The sequence below is a fragment of the Geotrypetes seraphini genome, chromosome 10, assembly GCF_902459505.1.
Source record: "Geotrypetes seraphini chromosome 10, aGeoSer1.1, whole genome shotgun sequence".
NCBI lineage: Eukaryota > Metazoa > Chordata > Amphibia > Gymnophiona > Dermophiidae > Geotrypetes > Geotrypetes seraphini.
Window position 1 is genome coordinate 64153405 of NC_047093.1, and position 15979 is coordinate 64169383.

Consider the following 15979-nt stretch of genomic DNA (forward strand, 5'->3'; position numbering starts at 1 on the left):
AAAACTGAGGTCAATATACACAGGTGTAGCTTAGCCATATCATCAGTGATGCTGCACATGTATTTTGTGCAACTGAAAATACACCCATAAGCTAAATGAATACTTATGTGCATACTCTACACATGTAGGTCCTAATATTCTGCACCTCTAGGTGTAGCTTATACATTTGGCCTTTGATGCTCCAGACTGTACCTGGCTTTGTCACGTCCAGACGTAATGTATAAGCTATACCTAAAGGTGCTCAGTATGTAGCTTGGAAATATGTTGGATTTTCTGTTCTTGTGTTTTAAATGAGGAGATTCCCCCTGCTCCCTAAGTGCATTGGTTAGGGCAGGGGTAGGCAATTCTGGTCCTCGAGAGCCGGAGCCAGGTCAGGTTTTCAGGATATCCACAATAAATATGCATGAGATAGATTTGCAACTCAAGGAGGCAGTACATGCAAATCCATCTCATACATATTCATTGTGGATATCCTGAAAACCTGACCTGGCTCCGGCTCTCGAGGACCGGAATTGCCTACCCCTGGGTTAGGGGATGGGGGGATTTCAGCTTATCCCTCGGTCGGCAGGTTGTCTTGAACTGCCAGAGCCATGATAACAGACCAGTTCATACCACAAGATTAGGCTCCAAGATGACAGCACCACAGCAAAGTTAGCTGAGGGTGCCAAAATCCCTTGAGCCAGCTTTGGAGTTATTCACTGAGACCCGGATTCTGTAACCGGCGCAGGTGCTGGCGGCTGCTGATCGCGTGTCAATCGTGCGACTGCGCTGAGTTCAGAACCGCTCTTTCAGCAAAGGTAGGAGCCGGAAATGTAGGCCGGGGGTTTTCCAGGCCTACATTTCCGGTGCTTACCTTTGATGTGAATCATGCCTCTATAGGCTCTTTAGGCCGCCTAATGCCATTTCAGGTGTTAACCACGTCCACAGTGGCATTAGGCGGCCTAAAGCACCTACGGAGGCATGATTCCGGTGCCAATAGGCGCTTTAAAACTCAGTTAAAAATGTATAAATGGCATTTTTTTACTGAGCTTGGGTACCTGCCAATGCCTACAAAATTGGCACCAGTTAGAGAATCTGGGCCCGAGTATGCTAACTCCAGTGAACTTGTAGATAACATAGTGCTGCACCCCTTAGACCAGTGTGTCGCAAACCTTTTAAACTGCAGCACACTAATCTTGGACTGTGGCTTGAGGGCACCCGGAAATACTTGGGCATTGACGCGATGATGTCACATGCATGCACGGATGTCCGGCTGCGGCCCTGAACCTCCTGTGGGGGGAGGGGGAGAGCTGCAAAAGGAGAGGTGAGGAGAAGGAGGAGAGGCGCAGGTACCGGCTGACTGACTATAGGGCGTGCCTCTCGCCACAAGAGACACATCCTGTAAGTAGTGCACCCCACGCCTCTCCTCCTCGTTGACATCTTGGGGCACACAGTTTGTGATACACTGCCTTAGACAGTGCATATTTCTGAAGTATACAGAAACATTCCTTGATTTTAAATGGTTAAAACTCAAAACGTATTGGAATATGTTTATAAATAAGATGACAGCAACTACAAGTCCCAAAAAGCACGGTTATCAAGATCTTACACAATCGCGTGCACTTTCACCCCTTATAAGCTGCAATTGATACAGAAGTTACAACCTTCAGACAATGCAATGCAACAAAATGGTCAGGTGTTCCTCAAGTGGCCCCCCCGAGATCACTGGACATTACTGTTTGTGACTACTTCCTTTGTGGGTACGTACCTCCTCTACCTGCATCTATGGATGATCTGCAGGAACGCATCACTGAAGCTATAAATGTGATCACGCTGGATATGCTTCGGAGAGTCGGGTCCGAGCTCGATTATCGCATTGATGTTTGCCGAGCAACAGGTAGGGCGCACATCAAGTGTATGTAATCAACAGATACCATATGAAACTTTAGGAGCTGATGAAACTGTGGCCTCAAAGGTGAAAGAATATTCCAATAAAGTTTGGTTTTGTAACCATTTAAAATCGAGGAGTGTTTTTGAGCAAACACTTGGTATCATCTTATTTACTGTCCCTGTATGAATAGATCCCCTGAAAATGAGCAGTGTTCTGTTAATGCATGAGGAACATCCTTAGATTAAAAATGCCAATGGCATGATGAGAAATGAATGGACCCGAATGATGCTGCTCGCATAGGCTTCTAGAAGACCTGCAGTGCTAGGTTAAGCATGGAAGATGAATTCTATGTCTGCTTTCGTTTTAGATCTATTGACTCATGGCTGGGGTTGATTCCCATAGGAGGAGTAAATAGATTTAAGTGACTTTATTCACCTAGTGACATGCCAGTGTCAAAAGTCTATTGCATGAAGTTACTTCACATGCTTAAAAAAAAAATAATAAAGGATCAACTTGAAGCAAAAATAAATTGTAAACTCATATTTAAAACAACCCGCACATATATTGACAACCTAGCTATAATCAAATGACCCCTTACCATAGCCAGTAGTGGGTAAGCCCAGGTGTTTCATTCGGTTTTTCACCAGCTCTGACAGTTCTTGCCTTTCTGATCTCCTGTATAAGCTTAGTCGCTGCTGGCTGATCCATTCTGCTGTCTTGGGCATGTGCTTGTTCCCTTTTCGGCTCAGCCTGCGTGCCCACTGCATGCTTTTCCGCCGCAATAAGGGGTGCTCTGACTGGTCACTTGAGGTTGAATTCCTGTGACTCGGTTTCACATTCCAGTGCTCTTTCACCTCTTTAGTATCTTCACATTCCTCAACATTGATTGAAATTTGAGACTGCAAGAATTGAGAAAATGCAAGGTATGACCCATTTGCTGAAGACTCAAAATCTTCCAAATAAATGTTTGCACAGGCATGCAGCTACTACTGCATTACTCCATTTGGCGATATGGACAGGAATGGCCACAAGAATTACAGGGGACTGCTCTTCACTGACTTACTCTTAGAAATGAAAACAAATTTGCAGTGAAGAATCAAATGACGAAAACAAGGAAAAAAAACCCTGCAGATGTGATATGCAAGGGGCAAAATCTTTATTGGAGAAAATACAATGTAGCAGTCCAAAAAAAAGGGTGGTTCTCATTTATGAAGAAACAGGACTTGACACGGTCCGTGTTTCGGAAAACACTCCTTCCTCAGGGGTCTTAGGGGAAGACTGAACTAGGATGGCATGTGGGGATGTAATATGGGTGCAGAAAGTGTGCAAACACAACAAGGTGAATGTGAAGATGAGTGACAAGATTGATTTAAAAAATGTGGTTATTGAAAATGAAATAGTGAACACTTTCTGCACCCATTACATCCCCACATGTCATTCTAGTTCAATCTTCCCCTAGGACTCCTGATGAAGGATGGTTTTCTGATTTTGCACCTTGTACACTTCTCCCTCCGAATCTGCGGTTTCAGTATCTGCGGATTTGGTTATTCACAATTTTTTTTTTTTTTTTTTACAGGAAACGCTTCATTCCGGACCTCCCCGGACTTTACCTGGTGGTCTAGCAGGCTTTCGGGGCAGGAGCGATCTTCCTACGCTCCTGCCCCGTGCAGGTCACTGAGACAAAATGGCTGCGGGGAGTTCCCATTGTAGTTTTGAGAGACTACAGGAACTCCCTGCAGCCATTTTGTCTCAGTGATCTGCACGGTGCAGGAGCAAAGGAAGGTCGCTCCTGCCCCAAAAGCTCGCTAGACCACCAGATAAGGTGCTGGGGGGAAGGCAGGAGGGAGGTGGGGATGGGTCAGAGCTGACCATAAAATTATTTGCGAATTTTCAACATTCGCGGGCCGGCTCTGCCCCTAACCCCCGTGAATATTGAGGGAGAAGTGTACATCGCATCTGCAGTTTTTTTTCCTTGTTTTTACTCTTAGAAATGATCACTTTTGAAGAGCCAGGTGCTTGTAAGACACTGCATCAGTTAAAGGTTAGTTACACTCACGACTAGCTTTCAAGTGTTCATTAGGTAAGTCGAAAACAAAGCCTGTTTGCTGCTGTTTATTCCTTATTTAATACTGCAGTATTTTTGGCGATGTGATTGTCCACAATAAGAAAAGAATGCTATAGTTAGTTTTGTCTACTCGCTAGTTTTTCTGTGTTCAAATATTACTGCCTGTTTTGGGTCAATAAAATGTACATTAACAGTAGTTAAATAGGTACTCACCTGCGTTCTGATGTCATGGGGCTGTGTAAGGTAAACAAGAAAGAGCATTAGTTCATTTTTTTTCTGCTAGAAAATATCTTGAAAGAATCTGAAAACTTTCAAGGAAATATTTCACCATTAAAACAGGGAACCATGTCACAAAGGATTGAAAGGGAGAGTTGTGTGATTCTGCTAGGTGTACTAGTGGTATGAGTGGTCTCTGTGCAAGGTCTAAAACCAAACATTTTGGGAAGACAGCAGCATGACTCATGAGCATCTGTCTCCCTGAGACCATGGTTCAAACACAGAGAATGAACACATACTCTCTGGATCAGGCACAGCCTAGCAATACAACAGCAGCGACCCAGAAAGATGTTAGTAACAGGTACATGCTGACAATAACTGCTGGTGCGAGCTGTGCCATTAGTTTTGGACCATGGACGTAGCTACCATTGAGTAAGCCCAGCAAAATGCCCAGTGCCACCTGATGGTAGGGCTTGCCTGCAGCTGAACTCTCCTTTTGAGTTCTGGTTGACACACCTTCCCCCAACGTCCAGCTGCTTACCCATCTACAAGGGTACTCCAGACACTAAAGCAGCAGAGACAGCACTAAAGGCTGCCTCTCTGACCAGCGGAGCCTTTCGTATGCCACATGCCACTGCTCTGATGCAACTTTCTGTGGGCGGGAAGAAAGGCCCTGCTGGCCAGAAAGGCAGCCTTTAGTGTTGTCTCTGCTCTGTAGCATCTGGAGGACCTGGTGGAGCATGGAGTAGGGTAGTGCTGGATGGGAGGAGAAAGACCGAAACAGCAGAAGGGAGACAGGGGTAGCCATGGGGAGGGGGGTTGTTGGGGGGTTTGGAAGGAGAGAGAGAAAGAAGCACCCAAAGGAGAGGGGGGTTGGAAGGAGCGAGAGAGAAACGCCCAAGGGGAGGAGGGTTGGAGAAAGGGAGGGAGAGTTAGAGAGAGAAGCACTAAAAGAGTACAGAGGATGGGAAGAGGGACCAAGGAAATGGGTTGAGTGTGGGTGAGGTTGTGGGTAAAGTATGTATCCTCTTTTTTTGTCATCACAAATATGGTAACTTTTGGGGGGGGGGGTGCCAGTAGGGTAAACAGGCTATATGATTATTACGTGTCATCATATCTGTTTCTATAAGTCTTACATCAGATGTAGAAAACATATGTGACTGGGTTCTGTAGATCCCTATAGGTATTTCTGCACTGGAGGAACAGAGCTTCTGGAATAGTCTGCCATATGTTCGGATCCAGAGGTCATCTTCATTAATTTTCATCTGAAGGACAAGAAAAATGCCTTTTTTAAAACAGGTGCAATGTTCTGGAAGGCAAAATGTAGGATTCCTCAGGTATCCCCACTGTCATCAACTCTTTGTCATACATATGAGCTCTTTGGACAGAAAATAGCCTAGTGATTAGAGCTGCTGTCTTAGCACCCTGAGGTTGTGAGTTCGATCCCAGCCAGTTCCTTGTGACTCTGGGCAAGTCACTTACCTCTCCATTGCCCCAGGTACCACATTTAGATTGTAAGCCTGCCAGGACAGATTGGGAACATAAGTAAGAGTACCTGATTACTATTCAATGTATTGTAAACCATTTGGAGTAAATCTCTTCATGAAAAGGTGATTAATAAATAAAAGCAATCAATCAATATATGCTGATGCCATTACTATATTCATTCTTGTTCTACAATCTGTGGAGCAACTAGTACAAGAATAATTGTTTTCATATATTAGCTCGCTGGATTCAAGGACACCTGTTGAAAATGAATAAAGATAAAACCAAGATAGGTTAGAATGACAACATATTTAGAATAGGAAACCTCAATTCTATGTTTGAGTCTGGCTTAAAAATTTTGGAGAAAATGTTAAATAGTAATTTAACTCCTAAGTTACAAGAGGAGTGATAGAAGGAGAAATGGGCAGTGGTGAAAACTGATCTGAGGGATGAGAGAGGAAGAAAGGTTGGACTCATGGAGGGACAAAGAGAGATATTGGTTGGTTGGGGAATGGAATGAGGCCTGGAGGAGAGGAAACATGCAGGAGGCAGAAATAAAGAAAGAATATTGGATGCACAGTCAGAAGGAAGTGCAACCAGAGACTCATGAAATCACCAGACAACAAAGGTAGGAAAAATGATTTTTATTTTCAGTTTAGTGATCAAAATGTGTCAGTTTTGAGAATTTATATCTTTTGTCTATATTTTGCACTATATTTGTCTATTTTTCTATAGTTGTTACTGAGGTGACATTGCTTATTTTAAAGTCATCTGCCTTGACACTAGAATAAATGCCATGTACATCATGTATGCAAGAGTCTATCAATATTATGAGCTTCTGTTTGAGTAAGGATACAACCACCCAGACAAGCATCATTCATTGACGTGATTGGTCCTTGAAAACTAAAGGCAAGTAATTATATTTTTATGAGGTAATTATCCTAACTTGAGCAACAAAGCAATCAAGGCTTTGTTACCATTTGGATCTTCTTACCTTTACAAACTCTGATTTTCAGCTCTGACAGAAATTAAATTAAAAAAAAAAAGAGAATGATTGCAGATGGTGGATGATAAAATATGTGTTTGCTTGTTGACTATCAAACCGCATTTTGAGTTAATTTGCACTCAAAAATAAGCACATCCATTGCATTGATTAGCAATTCTATTCTATCTGTTTAGTTTCATTGTTCTTACAATTATCCATACATAGCTTAAAGAACTTCAGTGTCTTTATTCTTTTTTTTTTAAATTCTTTATTAAGTTTTAAGGCCAACAAAAGTGCAGAACCGTGTATATATATATATATATATACTAGTGTTTAAGCCCGTTACATTAACGGGTGCTAGAATATATGGCTGTCTGTCTTTCTTTCTTTATGTCTCTCTCCCTGCTCCTGTTTCTTTCTTCCTTTCTTTCTGTCTTTCTCCCTCCTGCAATTTTTTTCTCTCTCTCCCTGGCACCCTTTGCCTGTCTGTCTTTATTTCTGTGTCTCTCTAGTCCCCTGTCTGTCTTTATTTCTGTCTGTCTCTCTCCCTAGCCTCCTTTGTCTGTCTGTATTTCTTTCTGTGTCTCTCCCCCCCCCCCCACTTTCCTTTGCAGAAGCAGCAGTGCTATTTCCCTTCCCCTCCAGATCCCTGTGAAGTAGTAGTAGCATTTCCCCCCACCCACCCCCCATTCCCTTCTCTCCCCCCCCACTTTCCTTTGCAGAAGCAGCAGTGCTATTTCCCTTCCCCTCCAGATCCCTGTGAAGTAGTAGCAGCATTTCCCCCCACCCACCCCCCCATTCCCTTCTCTCCCCCCCACACTTTCCTTTGCAGAAGCAGCAGCGGTATTTCTCTTTCCCTCCAGGTCCTTGCTGAAGCAGTAGCAGCATTTTCCCCCACCCCCCATTCCCTTCTCTCCCCCCCCACTTTATTTTGCAGAAGCAGCTGTGATATTTCCCTTCCCCTCCAGATCTCTGAGAAGTAGTAGCAGCATTTTCCCCCACCCACCCCCCATTCCCTTCTCTCCCCTACCACCACTTTCCTTTGCAGAAGCAGCAGCGGTTTTCCCTTCCCCTCCAGGTCCCTGCTGAGTAGTAGAAACATTTTCCCCCACCCCCCATTCCCTTCTTACCTTGAGCTGCCCTGCTCCGTTCGGCCCCTCCCCCTTCCCTTCCCGTGTGCTGGCCTGCTGCGGCTGAAGGTTTTTTTCTGCGACTCCTCCTGTTAAAACTCCCCCCCCTCCCGCAACCGCTCCTGTTCAAAGCGGCCTGCTGAGGTTCGCGGCCGCTGTAACGAACCTCGCAGGCCGCTCTCCAACTCGGTAGCATGTTCCCTCTGACGCGATTGCGTCAGAGGGAACGTGCTACCATGTGGAGAGCGGCCTGCGAGGTTCGTTACAGCGGCCGCGAACCTCAGCAGGCCGCTTTGAACAGGAGCGGTAGCGGCTGTTGCAGGAGGATTGGGGGGGGGGGGAATTCGTGAGCGGCGGCAGGACCATGAGGCGGGATTGAGTTTTTCGGCTTCCCCTATCTGGGGAAACCGCCGTGCCGAACTGAGCTGCGCGTGGGGCCGTAGTAAGCGCGGGGCATGCTGCAGTCTTGGCGGCCACGGACATACGGATCATGGAAGCACGGCGATAAGACTGCGCATGCGCCGCCTACGGTTTTATTATATAGATATATATATATATATGTATGTATATATATATATATATATATGTATATATATATATATATATATATATATATATACACAGTAATCATCAGGGTAAGCACTTATAATCATAATCAATAACGATGCATAAAGAATAAACCTCCCCCCTTTCCCTTCCATTACATTTTCAACAAGGAATAAAACAAAGCAAAGAGATAACCACCACCCCTTCCCACACCCCCTCCCCAGATGTGTGTGCAAATAAACAAAAAGTAAAGATAAAAGGCAACTATAATGAAGTAATAAAAGATGTCAATGGGCCCCAAACCAATTTAAATGAATTACTATGCCCCAACATGTCTGTGTTCATTTTCTCGTACCTGTAGCATAAGCATAAATTCGCCCACCAAAAAGGAAAATTGAGGTGATCATAATTTTTCCAATTACAAGTAACCATTTGTATGGCCATTTCGGTCATAATCAGGAAAAGTCGGCATTTAAAGTATAGGAAGTTAACCAGGTAATGAGTATAAACCAACCTGGTCGTGCATGTGCAAGACCGGAGGGCTAGGACTTCGATAGGAAGGCAGGACTTAAATGAGAAACCAAGGTGGCAAGGGAGCCCCTTCTGATGATTCAGACAAGTCTTGACCTGTTTTTGGGCCACCGCGGGAGCGGACTGCTGGGCAGGATGGACCTGTGGTCTGACCCGGCAGAGGCACTGCTTATGTTCTTAAATCTGTCTAATGAGAGCTTAGGACACAATAACGTCCCACATATGACAACCTCATATGTCAATGGAATTGACGACTCCAGAATGATATTAATTTGTCCCCAAATTGACCTCCAAAAATTAAGTATCAAGGGACAATAGAACAACATATGATCCAGTGTCCCTATATCAAGATGACAGTGCCAGCATCTATTAGACTTAGAACTATCTAACTTCTGTAAATGAACTGGGGTCCAGAAAGTTCTATGCAACAACAAAAAACAAGTTTGTCTCATAGATGCTGACGCTGTACATCTCATCCTCCAAGTCCAAATTTGTGGCCATTGAGTAGCAGAAATCTGCTGCTTAATCTTAATGCTCCAAATGTCTCTCAAACTTGTTTTTGGTTTCTTATTCATATAAACAGATATTAATTTATACCACTTGGCTGCCTGATGCCCCAGCAAATCTGTCTGGAAGCATAGGCCCAGCAAGCTATACTGATTTTTTAAGTTTTTAATTTTTTCTTGGTTTTGCAATTTTATAATTTAAATTATAATGTGCCATGAAAAATATTTGAACATTTGCTCCGTTTAGTGTGCTGGAGCTAAAAAGGTTTGAGAGTCACGGGGCTACTTGGCTTGAAAAGGTTGAGAAACACTGCTCTAAATCACCCAAAGCCTTGAAAAAACTTCTATTAATACCCCAAAATAATAAATATTAATCAGAGCAGATGAAAAAGACACATTCTCCTCACTTGCAGAAGGAAAAAAAACAACTGAACAGAGAGAGCACTACCCGATGATGCAGAGAGGCGTGTTGAACATGTAAGATGATACCTTCTGCATCCCTTGCGGGAGAAGATGCAATACCCACAGGTTCAGGACTCATGTGCTTTTTGCACTGGAATTACAGCAACAAATTACTAGTAACTCAATATTGCAGAACCATGAAAGGCACTACAGGTCGCTCAGAATGCTAGGATTCTGACTGGATAGTCACAATTTGTACACTTTCCTCTGGTGCTGAAACAATTGCACTGATTGTCTTTTGAATGAAGAATTAAATTTAAAAGCCAAAAATAAAATCTCAGTTTGAAATAACAGTATACACTATCAGCTGTTAGAGCCCTTGAGGACTGATAAATTTGCAGACTTGATGCAATAAGATATCGAAACATCCAGACCAACACAAAACAGAAAGCGATCCCTAAAAAATTTACAACGCATGGAACCCTCGCCCCCCCCTAGAACAATCCATTCTTCCTGGCGCCTACCTGAACATCCGCTCGGTTAGAAATAAAGCCCAACTCTTCAAAGATTGGCTAGAGGAAACTCATCTAGACTTTGTACTTCTAACAGAAACATGGCTCATCTCCGACCAGGATGCCATTATAGCAGACATTCTCCCACCACACTACAAAATTATCCCTCTCTCAAGAAACTCCAAAAGGGGAGGAGGTCTGGCCATCATACTACGCGACCACTTTCACTTCCAAATCCTAGATTCCAAATCAACCAATGATCTAGAAATCCTCACCTGCAAAATCTCTAAAACTGACCTCATCGATAACCTCAACGTCACACTATTCTACATCCCCCCGAATAAATGGAACCTTGCAAAAGAAGATTACTTTGAATTCCTTCTCACAAACTCAGCAGCTGGCACCCACAACCTCTTAGCAGGAGACATTAACCTTCATCTTGAGCAAGAAGAAAACCCCAATGTTGCAGACCTACACTCCTTCCTCACATCACTAGGCTTCGCCAAGCCCCCTCCTACCACAACACACAACAAAGGACACCAGCTTGACATGGTCACCTTCCTTTCCAACTCCCCCACCACTCCAAACATAAATCTTATAAATCAAAATTGGTCTAACACCCCTTGGTCCGACCATCTCCTATGTCACTTTGAACTATCCTGGAAAAAAAAACAACTAGACAGGAAATATACACCTAACCAAACAAAGAAGATGACCTGGACAAGAGAAAAAATTAATCCCGTAGATTTCTGGTCCCACTATACCCCCATTTCCAACCCCGACCCCAACCCCAACTTCCACCTCGACTGGAAACACTTCAATGACCAAGTCCTTAATACCATCGCCCCCCCAAGACTCCGCAAAAAAACCCCTCGGCCCTCAAACAAATGGTTTGATGCGGATCTCTTAGCCATAAAACGCGAAGTTAGGAAACTAGAACGAACATGGCGCAAATCAGGGAACGACAACGACAGACATAACTGGCGAAATAAAGTCAGCGAATACAAAAAACTGATAGCTGAAAAACGCAGTAAATATTACTCCCGACTCATTAACACCCCCTCTCTAAACAGTAAAGCACTTTTTAGATTAGTCAACTCCCTTTTAGACATTGATTCCCACAAACGCTCTAGCTCAGAACTCCCGCCCCCCGCAATAATCCTAGCTGACCACTTTGCCATTAAAATCCAGACCTTAAAATCATCACTTACTATTCCCAACACTGAGACAACATTCTCCCTACCAGCAGTAGACACAACAGGTTCCAGGGCCGACATGACCTGGAGCTCTTTCGAAAGCCCTGACTGGAACCTCTTCCTCAAACTCTTCTCAAAATACGCCAACTCCAACTGCCTATTAGATAACTGCCCACCCACTATTATTAAATCCGCCCCCCCCCAATTCAAAACTGAACTCTTCAATTGGGTCTCACTATGCCTGTCCACCGGTCTCTTCCCGACTGAACTGGGCCACATTCTCGTATCCCCCCACCTCAAAAACAACAAAGAACCCATCTCCTCTGCCGCTAACTATAGACCCATCGCCAACATACCATTCTTCCTAAAACTCATGGAAGGCCTCATCAACCATGACCTAATGAACTACCTAAAAAAGTTCAACATCCTTCACGATTCCCAATCCGGCTTCTGCTCAAACCACAGCACAGAAACGGTCTTAGCCGCCCTAACCAATTACCTCCTCCAACTATTCTCACTGGGCAAAAGCGCCCTAGTACTCCAATTCGACCTAAGTAGCGCTTTCGATCTGGTCGACCACGACATCATGCTCCGCTGCCTGGACTCCATCGGCATTTCCGGCCAAGTGATACACTGGTTCTCATGCTTCCTAACTAGCCGTACATATCAGGTCCACAGTAACGGAACCTTCTCCCATCAATGGCGTAATCCCTGCGGAGTCCCACAAGGCTCCCCACTATCCCCCTCCCTCTTTAATATCTACTTGGCACCTCTTGCATGGACACTAGCTGACCTAAACCTCAAATCATTCATTTACGCCGATGACATCACCATCATAATCCCCCTAACTTCTCTCACCCAACAAACGGAACAACTCACATCCTCCATCCTCACCAAGTTAGAACTATGGACCTCACAATTTAAATTAAAATTGAACTCTGAAAAAACCAAAATCTTCCTGGCTAGCCCTAACCACAAAATAACAAACACCTCCATGAAACTGAACGGCCTTGATTATCCTATCAACCCCTCCATAAAAATACTCGGAGTCATCCTAGATAGATGCTTAACCTTCGAAGACCACACCAGTGCCCAGGTCAAAAAATGCTTCTGCACCCTCTGGAAACTTCGCACCATCAAACACCACTTTGACCACCTCTCCTTCCGCTTACTGGTCCAATCATTAATCTTAAGCATACTGGACTACTGTAATATCATATACCTAGGAGCCTATAAAAACATCATCAAACGTCTAAGAATAGTACAAAATGCCGCCGTCCGCCTCATCTTCGGCCTCAAAAAATATGACCACGTTAGCCCCTACTACGCCAAACTTCACTGGCTGCCGGTGGAGGCAAGAATCACCTTCAAATTCGCTTGCCTGTGCTTCAAAACCTTAGCAGGCTCTTCACCAATCTACCTATCTGAGCACCTTGAAATTACTGGCCCCTCTCGTACCCGAAATACCTATCTGTTCTCATTCCCCTCCCTGAAGGGCTGCCTCTACAAAAAATTCCTTGACTGATCACTAGCATTCCAAGCGGGCAAATGGAACAAATGCCTCTCTACTCTCATCTCCAATTCCCCCCACTATCAAACATTCAGGAAGCTAACTAAAACCTACCTTTTTGACAAATTTCTCTGATTTATCCTCCCTCCTCCTCCCCCCCCTCCCTCCTTCTGACCTCTTTCCCCTTGACCCTTACCACCTCATGTGATACTGACATTTATAACACCGCTGTATCGAGCTTACAGCAAATGTAACCACTCCGAACATATAACCCAGCTGCCAAAACAACTTCACTGTATATTTATTGTCCAGAATGTAAAGTTGACTGAATATGTATCGTCTAATATTAACGAAATTGTAACTTTGCTGTAAATGTACAGTCTCTTCATATGTTAACCGCATAGAACTTCCACGGTAATGCGGTATACAAGAATAAAGTTATTATTATTATTATTATTATAATGAAGGGAATAGACTTAGTAGATAAGGCCAGGTTGTTCACCCTCTCCAAGGTAGGGAGAATGAGAGGGCACTCTCTAAAATTGAAAGGGGATAGATTCCGTACAAACGTAAAGAAGTTCTTCTTCATCCAAAGAGTGGTAGAAAACTGGAACGCTCTTCTGGAGGCTGTTATAGGGGAAAACACCCTCCAGGGATTCAAGACAAAGTTAGACAAGTTCCTGCTGAACCAGAACGTACGCAGGTAAGGTTAGTCCCAGTTAGGGCACTGGTTTTTGACCTAAGGGCTGCCGCGTGAGCGGACTGCTGGGCACGATGGACCACTGGTCTGACCCAGCAGCGGCAATTCTTATGTTCTTATGCTAATTTGGCATTGTTGGAAGTACCATCTTTTCATGTATCAAGGATAGAGGAATGTCGATCCTCAGTCTTTTATGTAATTGGTCCTAAGCTGTGGAACACCTTACCATATTGGCAAGAATGAAGCAGAATTTGAAGTTCTTTAAAAAAGGATGAAAAACTTTGCTTTTCCAGCAGGCTTATGGAGAAATGTGAATTTATGGCAGGAGCAGATGTGGGAATTTAATACAGATTTTACTGAGCTTTATTTTTATCTAGAAGAATTGAATATTTAAGGAATGTTTGAGGTGATGTTTTTTTGTATGTGCTATTTTTACTCTGCCAAAGATGTAAGATTGGGCAGATAAAAAAATAAATTAAAATAAATAAATAGGTTGGTTCTTCTTTGTCTGAATTAAATCTAACATTGCAAATATAAGCAGCACACAGGAAAAGCAGGGACAACAAAGATGAGAAGACTTGAGCTCTCCAGAACATTATAAACTCTGGGGTCCTTTTATTAAGGTATGCTAACTGATTTAGCGCAGGCTAAAGATTAGCACATGCTAATTGCTAATTGTATTCTATGGGCTCCTTAGCATTTAGTACGCACTAATCTTTAGCGTACCTTAATAAAAGGACCCCTTCATTTGAAGCATGTAACAGTTCCAATGTCCCAACACAGCTGTGTTTCAGCAATATTTGCCTGTGTTAGAAGTGCAGAAGGTTTCGTATGGATGTAACTAAGCAGCAAAACTGAGGGCTCCTTTTACGAAGCCGCGCTAATGGCTTAATGCGCGTAATAGCGCGTGCTAATTTGCCAGCCGCGCTACCCGCTACCGCCTCCTCTTGAGCAGGCGGTAGTTTTTCAGCTAGCGCGGGGGGTTAGCGCGCGCTAAAAAGTTGTGTGCGCTAAAGCGACTTTGTAAAAGGAGCCCTGAATCTTAATTTAGTTTTAATAAAGATTCAATGAACATGTCCACTATTATCTCACCAAAGAATGAATGCCTGACCAAAACTCTTATGAACACCAAAAAGGAACTGGCCTGTATAAATGACTAACCTATGAAGGGTGATCAAACAAATTTATAAAAAAGCTCAGAGATTCGAAACTCTGAAGGGAAGGTTGTGAGACTTCCCTTGGAGAGAGAGTTTACCTTCCAGTCTGGCGGTTTGAAGATTTAGAAGTCAGCAACGTTTCAGCAGCGAATCTTCAGCTGCATGTCACGAAAGAAAACTTTTCCAGCATGAAATCGACTATAGGAACCTGTTTAGAGAATCAATAATCGGGTCCCCTGAAGCAGGGATCGAAACGGGGCCGCGTTGGGACCCCCTCAATCCTGCTTACAAAACTTTTTAGAATCTGTCACAGGTGCAGTGACATTTGCAATTTCAAAGGCAGTACTTTGTTTGGACAATTTTTTGAAGCTTTTAGTAATAGTTTTCACATATACCTTTGAAGGAAGTGATCAAAGATTTTTTACAAAAGGACAATGACTGGAAGGTAAACTCTCTCTCCAAGGGAGGTCTCACAACCTTCCCTTCAGAGTTTCGAATCTCTGAGCTTCTTTATAAATTTGTTTGATCACCCTTCATAGGTTAGTCATTTATACAGGCCAAAACTCTTAGCATACTATGTGGACACATTTCTTCTGTACTCGTATCTAATCTAATCTTCAGTTTATATACCGGGTCATCTCCTGAAGCAGCTCGACTCGGTTCACAATTGATTAAATTAGAATGACATAAGAGTAAGCCTATGAAAGAAAGCCTAAGAGTAGAATTATTAGTGCATCATTTCAAAGACAACACTGAAATTAAAATTGAAATATAAAATGAATTAAAATACTAAAAAGATTAGGGTATGTTGTTTTTAGGGGGTTTGGAGTTAGTATATAGACATAGTACTTACGGCACAGAGGTAGCCAGAGCCTGGCGTGGTGTCGAGGCCTAGCAGCAGTCTGGTTATGGTGATCATGTAGTCTTTAACAAATGACTAGAAGAAATTAGAGAGTGTAATAAGTTTGCCTGAATCTACTTCTATCCATTCTACAGATATTTTCAGAGATTATCTAAACCATCTTCTTCTAATCTGGAAAAATGTGATGACTGAGGATAAAGTTCATATTATGAGCTTCACATTTTATACTGTACAAACATCATATTCCTTGTCTTGAGTTTTTGGGAAGTGCTATTGTTGAGGGCTTAGAATTGAATTTGGGGAGCT

The 15979-nt window shown here is 43.4% G+C and overlaps 1 protein-coding gene across 1 annotated transcript in view; it reads right to left on the reverse strand.

Annotated features, from left to right (window-relative positions):
* Positions 1–15979, reverse strand: part of KCNT1 (potassium sodium-activated channel subfamily T member 1) — a 152545-nt gene that overhangs the window by 23689 nt on the left and 112877 nt on the right. The window contains exons 19-22 of the mRNA XM_033962267.1: positions 15665–15748; positions 5288–5416; positions 4149–4169; positions 2469–2769 (exon numbers count right to left, since the gene is read on the reverse strand). Of these exons, the coding sequence (XP_033818158.1) occupies positions 2469–2769; positions 4149–4169; positions 5288–5416; positions 15665–15748 (535 nt within the window). The remainder of the gene's footprint in view (positions 1–2468; positions 2770–4148; positions 4170–5287; positions 5417–15664; positions 15749–15979) is intronic.